Here is a 23,808-nt window from a genome sequence, read left to right as displayed (position 1 = left end):
AGTTGCAGTCCGTTTGGCCTCTCAGGGCCACCATAAGAAGTGTAACCTTAACATCGTCTGTTTTCTCTGCAGGATAAAGAAATGTTGCTCTAGTAATGAAATCTCTCAGCACAACTCTTAAAAATATATATGCACTTATAAATTGATTGTATACATTGTATTGTGTGCAATGGATACAGAGCGTATTTCCTTTGTATCCATTATTATTTCCATCCATCCATCCATTCGCTTCCGCTTATCCTTTTCAGGGTCGCGGGGGGCGCTGGAGCCTATCCCAGCTGTCATAGGGCGAAAGGCGGGGTACACCCTGGACAGGTCGCCAGTCTGTCGCAGGGCTAACACACAGGGACAGACAACCATTCACACTCACATTCACACCTAGTGACAATTTGGATTAATCAATTAACCTATCCCCACAAGCTGCATGTCTTTGGACGATTATTATTTCCATTTATTAAAAAAAACAAAACTCAAAACAAATCTATGTAGTAGATGGTGGAGAAAAGGAACATTTCCATCATTAATTAAAAAAAAATTACCTAATTACTTTGGAGTACCATGAATAACCTCCTTCGCATTTTCCAAAGCTGTGCAGCAGGGCTGAATTGGAGTCTTTGCCTAATTCTGGGCCTTATGTTTGACCCCCCTGGTCTACCTTATGAGTGAATGAAGCTTATATCAGGTTACATGGGAGGGGGGGCAGACAAAAACAAACAAACCAAAAAAAAACAAACAGAGTAGGCATTTACAAATAGCACCTGAAATCACCATTGAATTATAGGGCATGTGTTTTTTGTCTAAGTTCAGACATAACAACATGAACAAAACAAATAAACCCAGATTAAAGGTTTGGGAGGTGTCAGCAAGCTCAAGCTACTGCTTTAAATGAGTGTGAATAGAAAACAGCACATACAAATTACAAGTCTCACAAGTTTCGATATTTTCCTTGAGAATATTGACTGGTACGTTTTCTTGTTTACTCTGCAAATTCTGCAGATCACACTGTCCCCATGTTGTGATAAGTTTTATGTAAAAGGCCTGTGAAAGTCCACACACAGAACATGACACGTACACAGACTCAACAGCTTTGCGTTGCCACCAGCAAGACTTTCTTTAATAGTGATGACCAAAGTGAAAAGTGTGACACAGCCACCATCACTTTGAGTAAAGAAAACAAAAACATGGTGGAGCAATAAAAAGATAAAACAAAGCACTTTTTAAAACCTTCTCTTCCTTCTACACAAACTTGTAAAAGCAACTTGAGAACTGAATTCACAACGCCAGAGCGATCCACAAACAATACTTTTTTTTTTTTTCTCTTTCTTTTTTTTTTTCCCCCCCAGGTAGGCAACATGACATCACAACATGGTCAAATGGTTCAGGGGTAACCTCTTCCCAACACGACACATTCACACAATCCTTCCTGGTTAGAAAACACTGGAAACCAACTGATCGTGATGGGAAATATCAAAGAAGTGTCACTCAATTTAAAAAAGAAGGGAAAAAAAAAAGGCTGTCACAAATAAATAAATGTGCGAATAACACGAGCAGTCCGACTGACCATCTGCTTCTGCTGCTTCATCATGATCGGCCCAGAACCTTTTGTAAACACAACACTATCCGAATATGTTCTACTGACAAAAAAACAAAACAAAACCGAAAAACAAAACAAAACAAAAACATAACAGCACTCTTTTTTTTTTTCCTGCAAACATTATGCTAGCTACATCAATCAAAGTATGGATGGAAACAGAATGGCAACACTTGGCACTTAAGAACCCAAACGAAAGAAAGAAAACATTCCTCGATAAGTCAATGTACATCGCTGTAAACAACAAAATGCCGGCAAGAGGGCAAGACAATCAGTTTGGTTTGGTGTTTGGCATACCAAGACTGTGTCACCGTGAAACAATGCGTACCATGTACCAGAGTTAGGCTTTCCCTTTAAATTCGCAGCTGGTCAATTAGCTGCGATATGACACGTAATCGGTTTAGCTTTTGAATACTGATGAACGCGTGTGAGTGGATGAACAGGATAAAGAGAGAGAAAACAGGTTTGAAGCTTTTAAATCCCAGGATTGCAAAGTATGTATTTTCTGCATTTTTTTTTAAAAAGAGAAACTGCAAGGCACTGTGAGATCCCCAAATAAAGGTAACGGGAGGGGCGGGGTGGTTACCTCGACATCATTAAATCCAGCGAATGATATGGCCTTAACCGGTTCTAATTTGGTCCAGAAGGGAGAAGAAGAAGAGAGGTGTCTGCAGCAAACAACTGAATGTTGATGGAACATTTTTCTTTTTTTCGGCAGTGCCACGTCCAATCAAGGAGTAGTAGTCTACATCTGCTTCATCCACTTACTGATAATCCTGGAGAAACCGCTATTCCAGCATTGAGAGACTAAAAGTGTATCCGGGAAACACAGCAAATGATCATCTGTTCAGTGTCACTAAATCAGAAGAAATGTACATCGGCGTGACTGAACTGAAATATTACAAAAAACCCGAAACAAACAATCACTGATTTATGTTAATGCTGATATCAAAACATGAACAGTATTACATTCATGTATCTCTCACAGGGCTTTACTTTACAGGTGAGCTTCGAATTCACATCTGCACTGAAAGTATGCCTTCTGTCATCTACAAACCATCATGGAAAGAAAAAAAAGAAGCTAATTCTTCTTAAACTAAAAGCCTGTCTGTCAGTTTAATCCAGACGACAAAGAGAGAGAGAGAAAGAAATATATGCCTGTGAGGGAGGTTCATGCTTTACACTAAAAGAAGACTGACACGAAGCGATGCATGATGGCTCTTCAGTACATTTGGCCAAACAATGTTTGTTCCTTTCTCCAACCTTCAAACAGATCGCGCTGTCTGATGGCTAAATCCAAAAAAAACAACACACCCTCAAAACTAAAAACAACCCAAAATGAACAAACAAGCAAAATTCAACCCCCCCCTAAAATAAATAGGACAAAAAACCCAAATAAAAAACACCCAGAGCGAATACCCAGATGTATGGAGGGGCTGTGTGTGTCTGTGTGTGCGTGTTGAAAGTGCAAAAACTTTCCGGGGCTTTGTAAGCTTGAAAATAATGTAAAATAACCCGAAACCAGAACTGAGATCAAAATAAAGGAAAAGTCCCATCTGACAAACGTGGATGTCAGAGTCACTTTTTAAGGGGCTGGTAAACTGAGGCGTTGGGGTCCAGGGAGGAGGGACTATTGTCCATGAACTTGGAGGAGTAGTGCGGGGTCACGGGGCTCAGGTTGCTGCCATCTGACGAGTAGGACAGGCTGGGCATCACTGCCATCACCTCTGCTATCTTCTGCTTCAGCTCTGCAATCTCCTGCTCCCTCTGGTGGATCTGACCTGGATGGGATGAGATGAGTGGGAAAAACACAACGTTCATTTCACAGTATTACAAACAGCAGAGGGGCGGACAGACCGAACATCAAACAGCCTTAGGTGTGCTCTCATAGCAAAGCCTCATTTCTGACTTCCTTCTGGGCTAATACAGCCCGAAATATTAAAGGGACGGGATCAACTTTATAAACGTGACCAAAAGAAAAAAACTAAACTACAATAAAATAAAAGAACAAATCATGAGTTTAGATGAATTTCTCTCATCTTCCTGTTCTCATCTCATTATTAGGTAGGCAGTGATGTTTCACAAGACCAGTTTCCCAGTTATATTAAAGCCACCTTCTTTTTAATTCAGTTTTACTTATATTCCAAGAAAAGCACAACAGTCGCCTCAAGGTGCTTTATATTGTAAGGTAAATATCCTACAATAATACAGACAAAACTTCAACAATCAAATGACCCCCCTATGAGTGAGCATTTGGTGACAATGGGAAGGAAGAACTACATTTTACCAGGAAGAACCCTGGGGGGTGAGGGGGGGGGAAGTCAAAACAAAGACACACTGTACAATTTTTTTGTGTGTTGGTTTTGGTTTTAAACATGAGGGGCAACAAAAATATTAACAGTCCATGGCTTTCATGCAGTTTGCAACATGATTTCAGGGTAATTTTTCAGTGGCTTCCTAACTTATCTACTGTTTTTCAGTAACATTGCTGAAGACCTGCTTTTAGCCTGTAGTAATGTCATTCAAATCTGGAAACCACAGCCACCATAAGGAGAGTAGCTAGTCCCACACTATGCAACCAAGGGCCGTAATAGCTAGCTAAAAATGCCGTAATTCACCAAGTCAAAGAATATAAAAGCTAGCAGGAAGAAGAAGATATGGTGTCAAGCACAGGTGGAATTAATAACATATTTTAAAGGTGATTAGTTTCACCTGGGCTTTGCCTTCTTTCATTAAAATCTAACTGCAGTTTACTGAGATTAAGTCAGCACTTGACAACCACACTCTCACGTGAGGTGTAATGAATTACAGCATTGTGTTCAATAAAAACACCATCAACATGATCAATTACTGTTTAAAAAAAAGTATTGACACACTTGACCCTCATAGTTTAAAATAATTATCATTCATCTTATTCATTTTAAACCAGTCTTGGTATGGCATGTTTTAGCTTTCTTCCCACTCTCTATGAGACGTCTTCAGATTACTTGTGCTTGAAAACAGGAAGTTTTAATAACAGGTGGGTGGGGCCTGTGTCTGAGATGGACCCATCCAAACACACAAATATAGACAGACACAGTCACAGCTATGGCAAATGTAGTGTCACCAATTAAACCAGCATTTTGAATTTGGGAGAATATGCAAACTCGACACAGAAAGGCCCAGCTAACCAGTCGATTCACCTTCTTAGTCTGCTTCTCTTCCTGTTAAAAGGGAGTTTTTCCTTCCTTCTGTCTCTAAGTGTTTGCTGATAAGGGGGTTGTCCAATTGTTGGGAATTTCATCATTATTATTTTAGAGTATTTACCTTAAAACATAAAGTGCCTTGAGGCAAAATGTAATTGAAATTCGTTGCTTTGCTGCTTCTGTGTTTACACAAATGAAACAAAGCGAAGACATGATCCTCACTGCAATCACTGAAGTAAGAAGTAATCACTAGATAAAACTAGGAAAAAAGCCATGCTGTGATGCTGAAAGCAAGACCTCAAACGCTTCCTTACACTCGTGTAGCTGGGGATTTATGGTGTTGCTGTAGCGGCTGTCGTTTATCAATTTTGCTCCCAGAGACAGACGGAGGTTTGTCGAGCCATTAGGTTACAAAAGATTATGGAACAAGTTTAGAATTGCTGCGCCCCTAGCACTGCAGTTTCAGCAGCAGAAAGAGCATCTCAACTGCTGAAAAGACACGTCTCATAAAAATATTTCCTCATTTCTAATATCCTCTTCAAGAGCCCTTTAGTCATTGTGTTAGAATTTCATCCTCTCTATTACAGATGACACAGTTCTTGTGAGCAGGCAAGTGCTTCAATCAAAGGGAGAACTAGAAATTCAGGAGCAAATGACTGGATTCCTACAGCAGCAGTTTACCTTGTGCTATCTCCAGCTGCCTCTTGGCATCCCCCAGTGCAGAGAAGAGGTCCAGTTTGATCCTGGTCTCGGCGCTGAGGCTGTTCTCCAGGTGTTGGGTCTTCTCCTGCATGGCGGACAGCGCTGACATCAACACCTCGGTGTCCTTCTCGTTCTCTTTATACTTGCGCAGCTCCTTTGTGAGGCAGGAGTGAGAGAAACAGAAAAGGAAAGTGAGACAACATTATTATGCTATAAAATAACAGTTACTTACACTAAGCATTTAGAACAGGGGAAAAATATGCTGGAGTCCTGCAGCAGCCCGTTAACTGCATTTATATTCGGAGCAATTAAATAATGTACTTTCCAATCAATTTAAACCTGGTATGCAAACACTGACAAGAACAAGGCGCAGTTATAATAAAGGAAAGACTCTGCTTCTCAGGCTCACCTGACATTTGCCCTCCAGGTCTCTAATCTGCTCCTCTGCGAGTTTCATATCCATGCTGAGCTTCTTACACTCTGTCTCCAGCTCTCTGATACGACCGCGGAGCGAATCGGTCGACTCCACTCTGTTGGGCAGAGGAGGAAAAGAAAAACTTTTTAGGAGCTGAAAATGCCCCAAAACAAAACAGCTAAGAGTCAAAAGACAAAAATAGTGAGGGCTTGTACCTGGTTGCAGCTGCAAGAGCTACAGCTCTGGCGGCAGTGGCCTCTTCCATCTTCTTCCTCTTCCTTTCCTCAGCCAGCTGTTTCTCAACCAGAGCCCGAGCCTCTTGCTCAGCCTTTAGTCTCTTTTCCAGCTGGGAGATGGTCTGCTTATCCTTCTGCTTGGCCTGGACAGCACTGTGGAGCCTGGAGGACACAGGAAAAAATAGTCAACAATGAAATCATTGAGAATATTTGGTGTATTTATTTAGATGTTATAGGCCCAGGCTCCTGAAGGCTTCCTTTGATCCACGTTTCCTCTTCATTAACCTCTTTTCACTCTCTATGTATTTTTAAACCACGCTACATTTAATCATTCATTATTATTATTGATCTCTATTAGGTCCGGTCTCCCTCGCTTCCCATCCCTGAGCCTGGTTCTGCCAGCGGCTTCTTCCAGTTAAAAATTTAGTTTTTCCTTCCCACTGTCTCCAAGTGCTTGTTCATAGGTGGTCGTCAGATTGCTGGAATTTTCTCTGTATTACTTTGGTGTCTTTACCTTACAATATAAGACCCTTAAGGTGACTTTTGTTGTGACTTTGTGCAATATAAATTAGTGCTGTCAGCGTTAATATTGTTAAAATGACGTTAACGCCATAACCGCATTAACGCGGCAAATCTCCGGCTAAGTCCACACTAATGCGTTTTCGCATCGTTTTCTCTCCGTTTTGGCCTCCCGTCCACAGTGAGATGCTGTTTTCGCTGATGGAAAACGCAGCGTTTCGAAAACGCTCACATTTGAAAACAGTGCTTTCATGGCAGTGTGGACAGCGAAAAGGAGACTTTCTAAAACGATGACACATTTTAGTCATGTGATGCAGTCATGTGACCAATTAAACAAAGATAGCGGAGGGCATTACACAGCAATTGTTTTGTTTGCTCTCAATTTTGACAGCGCATTAAAGATTAATATCAGTTTGTACATGCTCCAGATAGCTTTTCTTCAAATTCTTTAATTCTCACTCGCTTTTGCAACTTTGTACTTTTGTGTTACTCGCAGCAACAACTCCACCTCATTATTAGTCCATTTAAAAAACTTGGCGCTTTTCATCGACATTTTGCGGTGATGTTTCAACGAGCCGGAAAGTAAATAAACGACAGACAGAAATGAGGCAGGTCGAAGCGTCTTGCCTTTCACACATGCACAGAACTGGAACGTAAGCGTTTTCGCCCGTTTCAATGTGGACACACAACTCTGTGAAACGACTGAAAATGCTCGTGTGGACGCAGAGCGTTTTCAAATCTATCCGGGCTAGTGTGGACATAGCCTCCGTTAGCGAGTTAACGCAGATCACCTGTGCGTGGGGCTGCACGCCGTCAACACGTTAGCTCGTTAACGCATTAGCACCGTGCAGCCTCATGCACGGGGCAGTCCGTTCTGAAAAGTATTATATGGTAATGTTAAAAAATGAAAGTACACCTTATTTAGAATTATAAAGTTGTACATATTACCACATTAAAAAAAAAAAAAAATCACCTGGTCCTTGGCAGGTCTTAAATTTGAGGTAAATACAATCTCAGATGAACGACACACGAAGCCAAAATGCAAAAAGCACTTGTGAAAATACATTCCATGACTCTGTGGCTTGCACAACCACCTCCAGCACCAATAACTTAAAGTACTCAGTTTCTGTTGGTTTAAAAGGAGTGTGGCCTTAAACAGGGAGAAGCTCAAACAGCTCGTTTTAAACAGTGGATGAACTAAAGAGCTGCACCAATGCCCAGTAGAAGATAAACGGGGATTATTTTAAACTGTGACTCATGCAAATTTCTCTACAGTTCCTATGAATAAAAATATAGAACTGGAATCGAGCTGAACAGATGAACCAAACTTGAACATTAGTGCAAAATGATGCATGTTCACTGCTCTGATCTTGGGCCATGAAGTTTAAAATAAATGTACACTGAGGTCCTAAAGACAAATCTACACTCCTACAGTCGCATTATGGGAACAAATGGCACTAATCTGCCTCTCTTCAGTGGAACACAACTTTAGAAACTTGAATCTGAAAAACTGTGAAGAAAAAAAACCAGACAAAAACAAAAAAAATGCAAATCACACAGTGTTAGCAGGCAGGCTACAAAAATCCAGCCGCAGTCCAGGCAGATCAGCTCAACTCCAGTGAAAACACTACAAGGCTACTTTTGTGTTTACATTTATCTGATGCTGTGTCACTATGCTATATATAATGCGCTATACTACTAATGAATTTTAATGCTGCTACTGGCACCTTGTGGCAATAGATTCACACTTAAGATTAGATCAGATTAGTGCATCATCAATGACAGTAACTCCTTGGAATAGAAGGATGGAAATTCCCCATACTTTTTCTTGCACTAATAAATAAATGCAACAGCGTGCAAGCTGTGATCAAGAATAAAATGTGTTTTTCTATATCATTGTAAATATCATTAGGACAGATTTCCTTAATATACAATTATCCTTGAGGTTATATCACTAACCCAAACTGCCTTCCCCAAAATATCTTATCTGCAAACCACTTTACAAACCACCTCCACCCCAGCTTCTCCTTTCATGTTATATCTTTCATTATGGGTGTCAAACATAAGATCTAGGGGCCAAAATTGGGCCTGGCAACGACTCCCAACCGGCCCACTAGACATGTTTCCAAAATATTAAGGAGGGCATAAGTTTTGAACTTCAAACTGTATTTTACATTTTACAGCTTTTCCTAAAGATAAAGACCTCCTCCACAGCCTATTGTATTTACATCAAAGTAACAAATAAACAATGATAACAATAATAATAACAATGACAATAACAACAGACATCCTGTTTTTTTTAACCGATATAGAAATTTCTGTTTGTTTGTGTTTTGTTTTGTTTTTAACAACAGGTTCGAAGCAATAAAAATAAGAAGAAAAAATAAAACAACTTTCTGTTTTATAATAAGCTACCAGAACAATTTCTGTATTTCTTATCATTTATGTGTAAGAAATAAAAAAAGTTGTGGCAGAATATTTCTTTCACTTGCATTTCTTTTTCTAATACCAAGCTATTGCAGGGATTAGGTGTACCGTTAAATATCTTTATGTTGATAGAGAGGGGTGTTTCACTGGTCTGCCCCGCTCAAATCGGGCTGTTGCTCACAGTTTAAAATGAGTTTGACATTCTTAGATAATCAATATTATATCTGTTGTCTTTCCTGCTTTGTTCTGTGCTAGCGGCTTGCTGCTGCCTCTTCTGGCTTTCCATATATGCATATGGAAGATTGGGGAGGTCCGAAAACAGAGTAATACAGTCAAATATGAATCACTTCAGTTGGAAATACTGATCTTTTCTTTTGACTGTAGTGGTCCTGACAATTAAGTGTACATGCACTCACTTGTTCTGTAGCAGCTCGTTGTCCTGGCGCAGCTGGCTCAGTTCGGAGCGCAGGCTACGATCCTGGCTGCTCAGAGAGGAAAGCTGACTCCGCAGCTCCGACTCCAGCTGCCTGTTGGCCTGAAGATCTGCCTTCAGACGCTTCACATCCTGCTCCAGTCTTTGGGAAGGGACACGGCAATATTAGCAAACACATTTCCTAAAAGAATCAGTTTCAGTGTAGAGTTGTTCTAATATAGTACATAATGCTAGTGTTGTTTTAGCAGCTTCAGTGTTGAAATATGACTAAGCTGGCTATCCAGCAGAGATAGACAAAAGGAAACGTGGCAAGTAGTGAGTGTCCCTCAAAGTATCCAAGTAAAAAAATGGATGTCGGAAAATGATAACGGGGGTGTCTTACCGCACTAGAGCATCTGGCTTTCCCAGCTGGTTATTGGGGATGCAGTTCTCCACCGGATCCTTCTGCCCCTTCCCTGCTCCCTTCTGCTTCTTCTCATTCTTATTAGCTGAGGAACCTGGCGGCACGCTGCCGTTGGCAGAACTGTGATTCCGAGGTGACGAGTTGCTGCCTCCGCCTCCTCCGCTGGCATTTTTGTAGTTCTTCCCCATCCCCCCAATTTCCTCTTTAGAAGAAGTGTGCGTGTTGGTGTCGGCGTGCGTGTTGTCGCCTGCCAGGTCGTTGTTCAGTCTTTTTGCCCCAACGTAGTTCTCAATATATTCCGTCTCCTGTAGTTTGGAGTCCAGTGCGTGTATAATACTGTTGTTATTGATTCCAACTGTGTTCTGTTTTTTGCCCTCTTTTGCAGAAGTGTCCTTCCCTTTTTCCCGGTACTCCAGCTCAGGTAACGGTACTGAAGTGCTTTTCTTTCCAGGAGGTGCTCCGTTTTGGGACACCACTGTGGGCTCTACCTCTGAGATTCCTTTAGCTAAGGCAGCTGGATGAAAGCAATTGAATACAGCATTAGAACACACAGAAAAACACAGTAGATGAATTGAAGCAAATACTAATGCAAACTGGATTCATATTTGGTCATAAACAGAGAATGAGTGATGACCTTGGCAATCCCTGATATATATATATATATATATTTATTTATTAGGGGTGCAACGATATTCGTATCGATATTGAACCGTTCGATACAGTGCTTTCGGTTCGGTACGCATATGTATCGAACAATACAATTTTTTTCAAATTTTTTTTTTTTCAATTTTTTCAAATTTTTTTTTTTTTTTGTGTCCCGTTTGGATCTATAGCCATCAGAATTGTTGTCTTGAGGCCAAGAAAGATGCCAAGAGGATTTATTTTAAGTGGATCATCATATTGGTCCATTTGATTGACCTTTATTATAATTATGAATTTATTTTATTTTCAGTTGCAAACGGGACAGACATGACTGTGGGATAGGACAGGGGGAAAGAATGAAAGAAAGAGGGGGAGAGAAAGAAAGAAAACCAAAGGGGAGAAAAAAAAAAGAACAATACAAAATTTGTAATTTATTTTATCAACTTTCCTTCTGACGATGCTGTCTGTGTTGAGCGCTCAGTGAATCTGCATTTGACTACTCCGCCTAGGCTCGAGAGTGCAGCCTAGGCGGAGTAGTCGAACGCAGATTCACTGAGCACTCAACACAGACAGGATGGTCAGAAGGAAGAGCGCAGGGCAAGCTAGCAAGACAGAAGTGGACCTCCCCACCCTCATTCAGATCTGGCGTTTGGAATTATTTTGGTTTTCATGTGACGTATGACCCTGAAGGTAAGTGAGTCATGGACTAAAGTAAAACAGTATGTTGGATGTGCCATGCAATGCTCAATTACATGGGTGGGAGCTAGTGTGTTAGCGCAGTTAGCTCTTTAACGTGTTGGCCGTCTAGCCCCTCTGTATAGGGTAGCTCGTTAACGGAGATTTGCCGTGTTGCGGCGTTAAGGTTATTTCAACGAGATTAACCTGAAAGCACTAGTGGGAACACAACGAATATGACTGCACATTTACACCGACATCATCCTAGTGCAAAGACAAAAACAACAAGCATGCTACAAACTTTAGCCGAGTCATTTAGACAGCTGTTAGCACAGGATTCTCCTTATGGAGACCTGATATGTTTAATATGCTGCTGAGAATATAGCCCAGAAGAAGCGGATAGTATAGCTTTTATTTTGGAAAGAGACATTTCTCTGTAATAAACTCTCTTTTCCAAAGATGAGTGATTCCTCGATCAGATACAGGGCTCGCAATATCGCTAGCCCGACGTCCCGGGGCTATCTCTGCCCTGCCTGTCGGGCTATTGTAGGAAGGAAAAATATATGTCAATGCTTTTGCATTCTTTCAGAAATGTAGCTGGGTAATTATGTCATTGGCATCGGTGAGCCACTGTCAATATGTGACATATTGAAATCCTGTTTGAATTTGCGCTTGTTTTTTGCTTTCACTTTGCAATCGCGCGAACTGTGTATAGAGAGCGACAGCACTGATCTGTGAGTGATGATAATTTGTGCACCAATTCCTCTGACATCGTCTTATTAATTGTTAGCTTACTATGCAAACATGACAAGTGAAATCTCCCGCAGCTTAAACATGTGAGAGGTTGATCGCGCAGAGAATCGCTGAGCTTATGTGAGTGCGGCAGGATATATATTTCACTACGATGACCTGGATGATTGAGAACCTTCACAGACAGATATATATTTTAGTTCTGCTGAGCCAAATAAGACAGGTCAGGGTGAAGAAGTGACAGCCAAAGAAAAGCTTACCACAAAACGGAGAAGTTATGACAAATCAGACTATAAGGCAAAAAGAAAGTGCAGCTTTATGGTTTCATGGACAAAAGAATTTCTGTGGCTGCAATATGACGAGCTAAAAAACAACACGCACAAGGGTTAGGGTTAAATTTAAAAACTGTACTTTTGTGTTAAAATATATATTTATAATTTTAATAAATGACAAATTAAAAAGGCATGAACATTTTTTTTTGTATCGAAAAAATATCGAACCGTGACACCAAAGTATCGAACCGAACCGTGAATTTTGTGTATCGTTGCACCCCTAAAATAAAATATATATATATATATATATATATATATATATATATATATATATATATATATATATATATATATATATATATATATATATATATATATATGTGTGTGTGTGTGTGTGTATAAAAAACAGCCTTGTGGCAGCAGCTGGGTTTCCTGTTTTGTATTAACAGAAAAGAGTGATTTCAGACCTAACCTGTTTAGGGGGGGGACCAAATCTGGTGCATTTCCTGTTTTGTTCAGTTTGTCTCAGCAGGTGTATGCGCTGTCAAACGAACTCTAAAAATCTGGGCCGAGCCGCAGAAAAAAAAAGCTGGGTCTAGTTCTGCATCTCGGTTTGTATGCGGTTTGAAAGCAAAGCAGAGCATCTGAAGCGTAACAGATCATTTCAAAACATAAACTACCAACTTGTGAATTTCTAAGAAAGCGATGACTAGTAGCCACATCAGCATTTTCTGATGAAAACTGAAAGGTTAAGTTAAACAGGTGTGCACTGAGTCATCTAGTTTACATAACACCATGTAGTGAAATGATGCTGTACGTCCCATCCCATGACGAGTTGAGGTCTGCTTGTATCACCTAGTCTAGGAATGTGATCAACCAGCTTCAACTATCACATCCGAATGCCAAATCCTTACCCCGACCATGACCCAACTCTGATGTTAAAGCTTGACCAACAGGCCTTTAGAAGGAGTGTGAAACATATATAGGGTTAGCCAAACAGTACTCTCTTCTTATAACTCTTTCATCCCCTTTAACATCAATAACTGCAACTGTTACTGCATTTGTTTATTTCCCACTTCAAGCCCAAAAGGTAACATATCCACAAGCAGGATACCAGCCTTGTTCATATACAGCGATGGCTGATTACGTCTATGTAGGGCTGCTCAATTAATCGAATTTTAATCACGATTACGATCTGGGCTTTCAACGATCATTAAAAATGACTGAGCCGATTATTAGCCCCTCCCTCGTGCTTTACTCTCGCGCTGCTCCGTGTGGCAAATCGAGCGCACCTCTCTGCATTTCGAACACGTGTCACAACAATTAAGAGCAGCGGTCTCCAACCTTTTTTTGCGCCACGGACCGGTTTATGCCCGACAATATTTTCACGGACCGGCCTTTAAGGTGTCGCGGATAAATACAACAAAATACAACTAGTACCGGTACCGAAAAAAAGAAGATTTATTCATAACACATGTGAAAAGACCCAGGAAAACCGAGTAAACGATAAAAACGATAACAAAATAATGCTGAAAACCGATAAAAACCCTGAAAACTATACATTTCACACCTGAGCCTCAACTCTCTCATACCAAACGACTCACGGACCGGTACCGGTCCGAGGCCCGGGGGTTGGGGACCGCTGATTAAGAGGAAGTTCGGAAAGCTAAGCAGAAGTTATTTGGAGAGGAGAGTGACTGCCGTTGGTTGAAAAGAGAGGTAAAAAAACTTCAGTGGTGTGGAAATATTATGGGTTCGCGGAGTCAGAACTCATTTTTCATTTATTTTTTATATTGCAAACATTTGCACTGTTATCAGTATTTGCACACTATTTTATATTATTTTTTTGACAATCTTTAAAGTCATTATTCAATACATTGTTATTGTTAAATAAATATCGTCAAATAATCGAGATCTCAATTTCAGTGAAAATAATCGTGATTATCATTTTTGCCATAATCGAGCAGCCCTACGTCTATGTGAGCTTATGAACAGCTCAACATTTGTAGCAGTGTTAAAGTCAGAACATTTGCTTGTTTCTTTATTCTCTTTTTAAAAATTCTTTAGTTTTTTTTTTCCAAGCTGTTTTTATACAAATTCTTAACACGAACAGTCAGCTTATAACGCCAGAGGTGTCAAACATGTGGTCTGGGGGCCAGAATCAGCCAGAACAAACGTCCCTCCCCGTCATTGGCATTTAAACTACACCAAAGTAATTAAGTAAAACATAAACAATTAAATGATTAAAAAACGTTGCTGTTTTTCCACTATCCACTTTTTGACCACAGTTTCACTGGTCTGATCCAGCCTGCTTAAGATCAAAGTGAGCTGTTTGTGGCCAATGATGTAAAATGACAGTGACTTCACTCTTTCAGCTTACATTGCTTACATGGGAAGTGTTTCTGTCATTTGTAGCTTTAAAGGGAAAAAAAGGAAAATAAACTGGGTTCAACGCTCTGTATGAGATCTGTGCTGTACTCGACGCCTCACTTTCTACATTTGGAATTATTCACTGGACAAAACAAGAAGCAGCACGATGACAAGCGTCAATGCCATCTTCTGCTAAAGATTGAAATCAGTGTCTGAAGCCTGAACTGACATCCTGTACAAGTATGTGTTATAATCAGCTGCAACTTAATGAGCTGTTCATGACAACTGGACAGTTAATGCTGATGCCTGCCGGTGCGTCCAGCTTTGGGAAAATGCTGACTGACGTGCCATTAATCACCACAATGTGACTGGCACGCAATACTTCTGATGGTATATTAGACACTTGTTAGTCCAGATGGCCTCATATCTAGAGGTCTTAGTTCTTAAGTAAAGCTAAGTGATAGAAGACAACAGTGTGCAGACTTTTTCTAAACTGCATTGGTGAAAGCACGCCTTCAAGTGAAAGCTTCAATAATAATTAGCGATCACATTTTTCATTAGCCCCATGACACAGTGGCAAACTATCTGTGGTTAAACTGTTTGGATAAAGAAAGAAATGAATGGCTCTCCATCCTGTCTGAAACCCGAGTTTCTGACTAGCAGGGATTACGTCCATATATACACATTTTATTATTTGAAACACTTATTTAATATGAGAACATACAATAGTACCAGAATATAGATGAAAGAAATGGTTGAAAAATATTACAGAACCCCTTTAATGTGTTTTTGTGACTTACCCTCTTCTGCCTCCCGCTCTTGTCTCTGCAGCATCTGCTGCTCTGGAGGTAACGCCTGCTGTAGGAGCTGCATGTAGAACTCATTCTCCTTTTGCACTTCCTTCTGTTTCCTCAGTCGCATCTTGTAGCTAACGTAGCTCTTAAAGCCGAAGCCTAGAGTCACCACTGGATAGCCGATACTGGGAGGTAGGGGGGAAACAATCGGTGCTTTGTACAATTATTAGAAAAATTAAGGAAGTCATGATTTTATTTCTTACTACTGAACATTGAAAATTGTTGCAAAAATCACAAACTGATGTTCACCAGTGAGCAGCAAAGGGTCGACACAGGTCTACGTGAAAGTTCTTCAGATCTTTGAATCGTATGGCAGCTTCGATGTACACAAACAGGATCCACAGCGATACAGTGGGTAGACAGACTCCTCTCTCTGCATGAAAGGAGGAGACGTGGGGAAAAAAACATCAAGTTAGCAGAGAAGAAACTTGGCAGCTTTGAATTTCTTACGCACTGAGTATTTGAGGTGAAAGTGGCCATTTGGCTGCCAGAAGGGAAAAACATAGCAAGAAAAAAACCCCAACTTGGACTAACCTGTGTGCCAGACATACTGGACCCATACGTAGGTGCTGGCAGCAAAAAACAGCCATTGGACGGGGATGAAGAGAAGGCATATGATGTCTGATGTAAACGCAACACACACAAAGAAGACGGAGAATGCCTAAAAACGCATGGGAGAGAAAAGGATGGAGATATTAGATGTTTCATCTTCCAACGTGCATTTATACTGAGTGGAAGGAGCGGTGTGTTCAGGGTCATTACAACTAAGCTCTTACCAGCCCCTGATATCTGAAGGAGTCGTAGACACTTCGAATGAAAAGCCAAAAAGGCCACAGATACTCAAAGCGGAACTCGAGCACAAAGTCAGCCAGCAGGACCAACACCCACACTACCAGGAACTTCAGGTACAGGAACGTGCTGTGGAGAAGAGACAGAGGAAAACACAGGGGAAAAAGGAAGGTGAATGGACAGATGAAAAAAGGAGATAAAGCAGAACCACTAAAGATGGCTTATTGTGGATTTAGATACAGTTTAATGACAGTCATGTGGGCCTCAGGTTTATGCAACAGTCTAATATGTTTATAGGAACCACGTTTTCAGTGCGACCTGCAGTGCTAGCTCTAGGATTGAAGGCAAAAGTAGGAATAATCCTGCCTCCTGCTGAAAAACTGGTATGTGCATTTGTTACTTCTGGGCTCGACTTCGGTAGTTTGTTATCCGGTTGTCCTAAAAGCTCCCTGAACCATCCTTATCCCTTAGGTATACTGCTATAAGCTCCTGGGGCTGAATGCTTCTCCTCTGCACTCCGTGTTTTATACCAAACTATTGCATGGCACAGACATTCGTCTCTCTCTCCCACAGTGTCCCCAGCCAATTTTGGGGGTTAGTGTTCCTAGTGGCTGCCCCTTCCTGAGCCTGGCTCTGTCAAAGGTCTCTTTGTCTTAAGAGGGAGTTCTTCCTCCCCATCATCACCAAGTGCTTGCTCATTATCTGAGGATCACCTGGTCCCTGGGGTGTCTAACATTGTAGCAAGGCTGACCAGGCTTCTCAGTTTATAATGGGGCTGCACAGCATTTTGTGTGAACAGAACAGAAGCTCAAATAACACTAAACTGCATTTTTGAGTGAGCATGTGACTTTCAGGTCTACTGCAGAAGACCACAAAAACTTAAAGCATAAAGCTTCCGTTTATGCTTATATTAATTTAATTGATGAAAGAGGTGGGAAAGTTGTACACAAATGGAGCTTATTTGTCTTTCACACTATAAAAGCTAAAAATATTTAATTTCAGAGAAAAAATTAACATAATAATACCACTAAAAAACAGTGAAGCACAGAGCGCGGACGCATACAGTTATTGCCATCAATAAAAGATCAGAACAATCCATCCAAACACCTTTGGGGGCAAAACAGTATGTACAGAGTTTCATGTCTGGACATGCTAGCTTGCTGCACAGCTGTTCTGGCCTGCCATCTATCAGTCTATAGGAAAGGCCATGCTATTTTGAAATTGCGAGCCGTGCTTGAATCGTGTGTGGCTTTTCCGGTCCGGGGACTCGTTTTGTTTGCTGCTAACGGTTTCCACTGACGTGTTTAAATTTAGCCCCCGGTGTATGGCAGACAAAGCACAGGTGAGAAGAACCCGTTCCACTTCAAAACGAGCGCCTCTGACATTGCTGCTGTCATCTCGAGCACGAGCAGGATTTCCCCCCCCCACGACTTCACGGTTTTGTTTAGTTTTTGTTTGGGATTTTTTTTGTCAAGCGGATTGACCGCTGAACGCAATTTGCATTATTCTTTTACATTTAACCCGAATTTGAATTTAACTGCCTAGCCGTGTAAACGATGCCACACTAGGCCTATAATTATGACAATAAGCGGGCATGTTCATTCAGCTCGAGAACAAAGCGTCAATACGCTTCAATATGAACATGAGCAGAGACTGGCCGCCTTGTCTTGACATATGCAACTAGGCGCCATTGTTATACAATAACGTCCCCCCGGCCCCCTTTTTGTACCTGCTATATATACCCTCGGTGATTCGGTTCCGTTTTAACGGCCGTCGGAGTTTGCTGCAGTCCGCATTGCGCCGCTTCATCATCCCCCTGTTGATTCACTTGTGATATCGGCCTGGTAACTATGACTGGACACGTCATTCGCTCATCCTAATATTCACACTTCTTCAATTATCCACCATTGTTGTTGTTTTATGCACATGAAACAAAGAAATAAATAAAAACAGTCCGCGGAAGGCCCTCCCCTTTTCACGACACGGCGGCGTTGACTCGCTGACGTCTGACGTCACGCCGCTGTCGGAGGCGTGCGAAACATGGCCGCTCCCAGCTAGCCCAAGCGATTTGCTCAGTTTTCGCTCTTAATTGTCCTTTTTGAACGGTAAGTGTCGCGGTAAAACTTTGCAGCGATGCTCTTTTGGATTTGTTGCCAGGTTTAATCGTGTTTTAAGTAGAGCGAGCTATTTATTGCTATTCTTTTGTGGTGAAACGCGTCCATGCGTGTTCAACCACGTTTGTTTTGGAAGGGTCCGCCGGGTATTTAAGCACATTTTTTTGGATTTCTCGGAAGAACGGTAGTAAGAAAAGTTGTTTCCAATCTGTGTTTAGATAAAAGCTCCATAAAAGAGATAATTTCGGTAAAGCAGTATGCGGTGTATTTAATTTAATGTTATTTATTTCTGGTGTGGGGTGGACTTCAGAAACAAACTCCTTCTTTGGGGGACGTCATGCCACTCTGCCACAGAGGAAAGTTGTTTTGATGTATGAGCTAAAATCTTACTGTACTTTCAGTGGTTACTTGGACATAAAAACTGCATCTGAGCCACGATTGCGGGGCGATCGTGGCTGGGAGTTAATCGGAAGGTTGCCGGTTCGAGCCCCGGCTCGGACAGTCTCGGTCGTTGTGTCCTTGGGCAAGACACTTCACCTACCGCCTACTGGTGTTGGCCAGAAGGGCCGATGGCAGCCTCGCTTCTGTCAGTCTGCCCCAGGGCAGCTGTGGCTACAACTGTAGCTGCCTCCACCAGTGTGTGAATGTGTGTGTGAATGGCGACTCCTTCTCACATGATAAAACATAGGAATGATGTTTCATATCATCTGAAGGTGCAGACACTAATTTAAAAGACAAGAGTTTAGCTCAGCCACTGTATTCAACATGACAAGACAACATGGTGACTTCCACAAATAGGCAGCCGGTCCTTTGTGGTTTTAATACATTAATTCTAAGTTTATGAGAATGCATCTGTTTGTTGGAGGATGTAATAATCTAATTGATGTATATTTATGATTACATTTTTTTCTATATTAAATAACCTCAAATATCAATGAACTGCACTTTGAATTTTTTATGACCGTTCGCATTCTGGTTACTTAATATGGGAGTAAAAAAAGATCATTTCGCCCTCACGTGACTTTTTTCTTTTGCACCATTGCTAGTGCTGCACTTCTTGCTCTTATTGCAGTATATGGATTTATTTTTCAACAGATGATGCTGCACAAAATGGAGAAAATGGTGCCGTCTGCTGAGGACGAAGAGAAGGAGATGGAGGGAGAGACAGATGAAGAAGAAACAGAAGAGGAAGAAGAAGGAAGTGAGAGGGAAGAAGATGAGGAAAAAAAGGAGCAGGAAAAGAATCCCTTACCTGATCATGATGAGGAGAAAAAGGAGGCAGATGTGCTGAACCTCAACAACGAGGTGGTGAAGATGAGGAAGGAGGTGAAGAGGGTCAGGGCATTGATCATAAGGAAGCTGACACGTCAGATTGGCGCGCTGAAGAAGAAGAAGGGGAACGAGACTGAGATGGAGAGGAATCAGAGGAGAGCCGCCAGACTTCTGGAAGAGATCCACGACATGAAGAACCTCGTACCCGATCAGGTGGGCTTGTTGTCCTATCAGCAAATCATTTCTGCAACGACTTCCAAGCCATTTCATTCTTTATCTTTTCATTTTGAAATATTTTTTTCAACTTATCTACAGGTGACCAAGACCGCCTTACAGAAGAATCTCAGCTTTGAGCAGGTTTGCAAGAACCCCAAGTCTACCATATCTGACCGGGCCATCGCTCGCATCGCCACCCACCCTCAATTCAGCAGGAAGATTGAGAACATCAAAGCAGCTGTAAAAGCCTTCAAAGAGGAGCGGACGAAGAGCGGGAAGCGAGGAGGAAAGGACAAAGTGCAAAATCAAGGGAAGGCAGTGGAAGGAAAGGTGACTCTGCAGTTACAAGAGAAAAAGGAGGGAAAAGAGGAGCTTAGGGAAAACAGCGAGGAGGAACGTCTTAAAGAGAGTGAAGATGGAGCTGTTGCCGAAGTCGGAGAAGAAATGGAGAAAGGTGGAACTTCTGATGTTCACGCACAAAAAAAGACGGAGCCTAAGAGTGTTAGAGCAGCACCAGGAAAAACTAGTGACATAAAGGAGATTGTGAAAAATAAACCTCCAGTTAAAAAAGAGAAACCCATTATCCAGGCTGAGCCAGCTGAGGAAGAGAGCGATTTAGAGTCATTCGGTGATGAAGAGAAAGAGTACTTTGATGACAGCACGGAGGAACGGTTCCACAAGCAGTCATCGCAGTCGGAGGAGAGCGATGATGATGACGGCTTCTTTGTAGGAAAAGTGAGCAAATTCAAGAAGAAAAAGAAAAAGCCAAAAGACGAAAGTATGGAGAAGATGGCGGCGGATAAGAGAGCTGAGGCAGGAAAGGACTCTGCTGAGAACGTGTCTTCGGACAAGCTCGAGAATCAACTCGATGAGCTTGAATCTAGGCTGAAATCAAAAACGACCAAGCTGGAGTCTCTCTTCTGTCCTTCTCTGGCTGGGACCAAGGCAGCTGGGGGTAGAGGTGCTAGCAGAGGGAAAGGTGGAGATAAATTTAGGAAACACAATAAAGATTTCAATAAACAGCCCAAGTTCCAGAAGCCGGAGAAAAGTTCAGGGTCTAAGTACAGCAAGCCCTACCCCGATGGCAAACACCCCGAGTCTGAGGATAAGGGCTTTGCTACCGCTAGCAGAGGAAGGGGACAAGGCAGAGGCGATGTTCTGAGACAAAAAGATCGCAGGGGTGGAGGTGTCTTCTCACATCGGGCACCACAGCAGGCACTGCATCCATCCTGGGAGGCCAGTAAGAGAAGGAAGGAGCAGCAAGGACAAATCCTGGCCTTCCAGGGGAAGAAGATCAAGTTTGGTGATGATGATGACTGAAAGTTGTTGGCTGTTTGTGTAAAGTTTAAAGTTCAGGGATGATGTGTTGGAAGGTTTAAACTCTAAGATGCAACCTGTTCTGTGATAGCTTTGTCAGTGGGCAGCAGTTTAAGCAGCGCATTCATTCTATGGCTGCACTATGGTAACGGGACAAATTTGAATGTAGGACACTGGGAAGCTGTTTTTTGTGTATTTGAACGTGTGCACATTTCAGGTTTTCTGTCCTTTTAATTCCAGCGATGGTTTTGTGATTATGTTATCCACTTTTTTTAAGTCCTTCATTATTAGACATGTTTGAATAATACAGTTGTAATCTTGACACAAGCATATTGTGCCATTTTTTGCTGTAAAGTTTTTATCTACAATATTGTGTAAATGTCTTGAGCCACCACTCGTTTCAGTACATTTTCCTTCCAAAGAGACAGACTTGTAGGTTGTTTTGTTTTTTTAAATGTAGTTCTGACCAGTAGTTTATTTTTGTACATTGGCTTCTTCTTCACCCATTTTCAGTCCAGTCCTTGTACCTGACCGTTTTATAGAGGAATGTATTTTCTCTCTCGCTCTTTTGTTAAGCTGCTTAACACTGATTTATGACTCATTCAAGCATAAAAAAGACACTTAACTCAGTGTTCTGCCTACACAACTGACATCTGAGTAAAGAACCAATTTTAAATTGTACCTTTATGCAATTTGTTATTTGCAGCCTGTCATAAAAATATATCATTTGTTCCCATTCCCTTCATCAAACCTACAAAAATTGCCAAAGGTAACATTTTTATATAGCTCCAAATCACAACAACAGTCGCCTGGAGGTGCTTTATATTGTAAGGTAGACCACACAAAAATACATACAATAATAATACATGAATAAAGTATAATTGTTGGTATTTTTGCACCAACAAGGTGATTCGCAAAGCGCTATTAGCGAAAAACCTGGCATATCTCAGCGAGTATGGAGTTGTAAATCAAATTGTCATCAGTGTGTAGAGAGGAGGAGGCATGGTATTTTTATGGTGACAATAGTCCCAACCACACTTCCAATGAAGTAAAAGCAAACCTGGATTAAAAAAAAACCCCTCACATGCCAATGTGGGTGGCCACCGGACCAGCTACGGGGCTGCAGCTGGAGGTGCGGGCGGCCCCAGGAACCACCTCGTCACCGGCGCCGCTGGATGCGCGGGCGACCGCCAGAGTGGACACTTCCCCGTCCGGGCCGATTCCCTCGCCTGCTCAGCGGACTGGGGAGTAGGTTCGGCCGGATGGCCCCCCGGCCTCAGGCGGGCGATGGGGATGCCGCTGCATGTGAGATGGACTCATCTACAGTCATGCCTCGCCAGATTAAAAATGTACTCTTCTTGTGTTGTTGGTGATGTGGAGAGCTGCAGCCGTTGAATGTACTGTTACAGCAGCCGTGTGATTATTGTGAGAATAAAAGATGCTGCGAAGCATGAAAATGCAGCCGTGGTGGTTTGGTTATCAAGGTTTTTTGGGGGGGTTTTATTTAAAGATTTTTCTTCAAAAAAGGCAGGAGAACCAGTAAACAAGTTAAAACAAGTACTGTTGAGAAACTATAATATAACTGGTGAAAATATGTAAACAACTTAACAACCAAAGCGTCTAAATCGCGTCACGTGACAGCACAACGCCTAAACACAAGAGGGGGGAGGGGAAGCAAAGTGCGCCTGCTCTGCGCTGACACAGGAGCGAGTCCGGCGACCTGGCTGTTTCATCTTTGCCGAAAGCACAGCACTGCAAACAAGAGCAAAACTTAAAGTAAAGAATCCATCTCACCAGGCTAGTATCGATCCGATGCCGACTTGGTATCGATACAATCGATATTTGGATCGATCCGCCCGCCACTAGCGTGCATAGCCGATATCCTGTCTCGTGAAAATCTGGTTTAATACCAGGAAAATTGTTTCCATCTTGAATTTAAAACATTTTAAAACCCCGTCAGGATGCTCAGTAGAAATCATGATAAGGGTGACTGTTTCTGCTTGACGGTAGAAGAAAAGCTGGTTTCTTGTTCTCGGAGAGCCTAACAGGAGTGTACAGAGGCTGTGTGGACCCTAATAGGTCGGGGCCCTTTGTGTGGGAATCGCTGTGAAAGTGGAGTTCTTGGAGGCAGGCAGCACCAAACCCCAGAGACCAGAGGAAAGTGAAGCTCGAAAAGGCCCGAAGGCTTATATTTGTTACGGCCGTTTATAATTCAGAAACGAAGTGCGGTTTGACAGCTGATGTGGGCATGTCTATATAACGGAGACTATTTTACGCAAGCGGTGAGACTTAAATACTTGGTGGTTTATCAGTTAAGGTTATTATCGGTCAAACGCGTGCTGGTTAGCCAGGAAGTACCTTTTCAGAATAAAGGCTTGTCCGAAAAAGTATTTAGTTTTAAAGTTGCATAGGTGTCCTTGCTGTATAAAAATCAGAGTATAACGTCTAAAATGATCAACAGTAGTAAAAAATAACTGTAGATGCTAAGATTTGGTGTAAAATGTAATGTTTTTTGTTTAGTTTCTGCTGTTTTTATTATTATTTATTTATTTTTCTAATTTTCTTCAAACTGGTTAAAAAACACGACACAATACAGAATTTAAACAGTTTGCATTAATAGTTAATA

General features: G+C 41.7%; 2 protein-coding genes across 5 annotated transcripts; one reads left to right on the top strand and one right to left on the bottom strand.

Annotated features, from left to right (window-relative positions):
* Nucleotides 1-1,078: 1,078 nt before the first annotated feature.
* maco1a (macoilin 1a) lies at nt 1,079-18,241 on the bottom strand. The gene is made up of 11 exons (XM_082522021.1): nt 17,993-18,241; nt 16,251-16,392; nt 16,009-16,135; nt 15,724-15,847; nt 15,421-15,599; nt 9,891-10,425; nt 9,492-9,650; nt 6,109-6,291; nt 5,888-6,008; nt 5,458-5,632; nt 1,079-3,372 (listed from the first exon to the last, which is right to left on the bottom strand). Exons 1-11 carry the CDS (start codon nt 18,073-18,075, stop codon nt 3,170-3,172), a joined length of 2,031 nt encoding a protein of 676 aa, XP_082378147.1. The 5' UTR covers nt 18,076-18,241; the 3' UTR covers nt 1,079-3,169.
* On the top strand, nt 10,729-22,643 carry srfbp1 (serum response factor binding protein 1). Of its 4 annotated transcripts, none has more exons than XM_082522028.1 (3): nt 10,729-11,243; nt 19,473-19,862; nt 19,965-22,643. In XM_082522028.1, the coding sequence occupies exons 1-3, from the start codon at nt 11,232-11,234 to the stop codon at nt 21,183-21,185; spliced, it is 1,623 nt and encodes a 540-aa protein (XP_082378154.1). In that variant the 5' UTR covers nt 10,729-11,231; the 3' UTR covers nt 21,186-22,643. The 4 variants fall into 4 exon arrangements, with proteins under 4 accessions (XP_082378154.1, XP_082378153.1, XP_082378155.1 ...); XM_082522027.1 differs by lacking the exon at nt 10,729-11,243 and adding an exon at nt 17,489-17,605; XM_082522029.1 differs by lacking the exon at nt 10,729-11,243 and adding an exon at nt 18,264-18,368.
* The last annotated feature ends 1,165 nt before the right edge of the window (nt 22,644-23,808 follow it).

Source organism: Aulonocara stuartgranti (assembly GCF_965226115.1).
Source record: "Aulonocara stuartgranti genome assembly, chromosome: 22".
Taxonomy (NCBI): Eukaryota; Metazoa; Chordata; class Actinopteri; order Cichliformes; family Cichlidae; genus Aulonocara; species Aulonocara stuartgranti.
This window is presented reverse-complemented; position numbering and strand designations above follow the sequence as displayed.

Excerpts from the sequence above, each read along its gene's own strand:
- maco1a (XM_082522021.1), bottom strand. The coding sequence starts at position 18,075 with ATGATGAAGCGGCGCAATGCGGACTGCAGCAAACTCCGACGGCCGTTA. Across the intron at positions 15,848-16,008 it reads CCAGTATGTCTGGCACACAG|AGAGAGGAGTCTGTCTACCC; the intron begins GTTAGTCCAAGT and ends CCTTTCATGCAG. Across the intron at positions 15,600-15,723 it reads CGACCCTTTGCTGCTCACTG|TATCGGCTATCCAGTGGTGA; the intron begins GTGAACATCAGT and ends CCTACCTCCCAG.
- srfbp1 (XM_082522027.1), top strand. Across the intron at positions 19,863-19,964 it reads AGAACCTCGTACCCGATCAG|GTGACCAAGACCGCCTTACA; the intron begins GTGGGCTTGTTG and ends ACTTATCTACAG.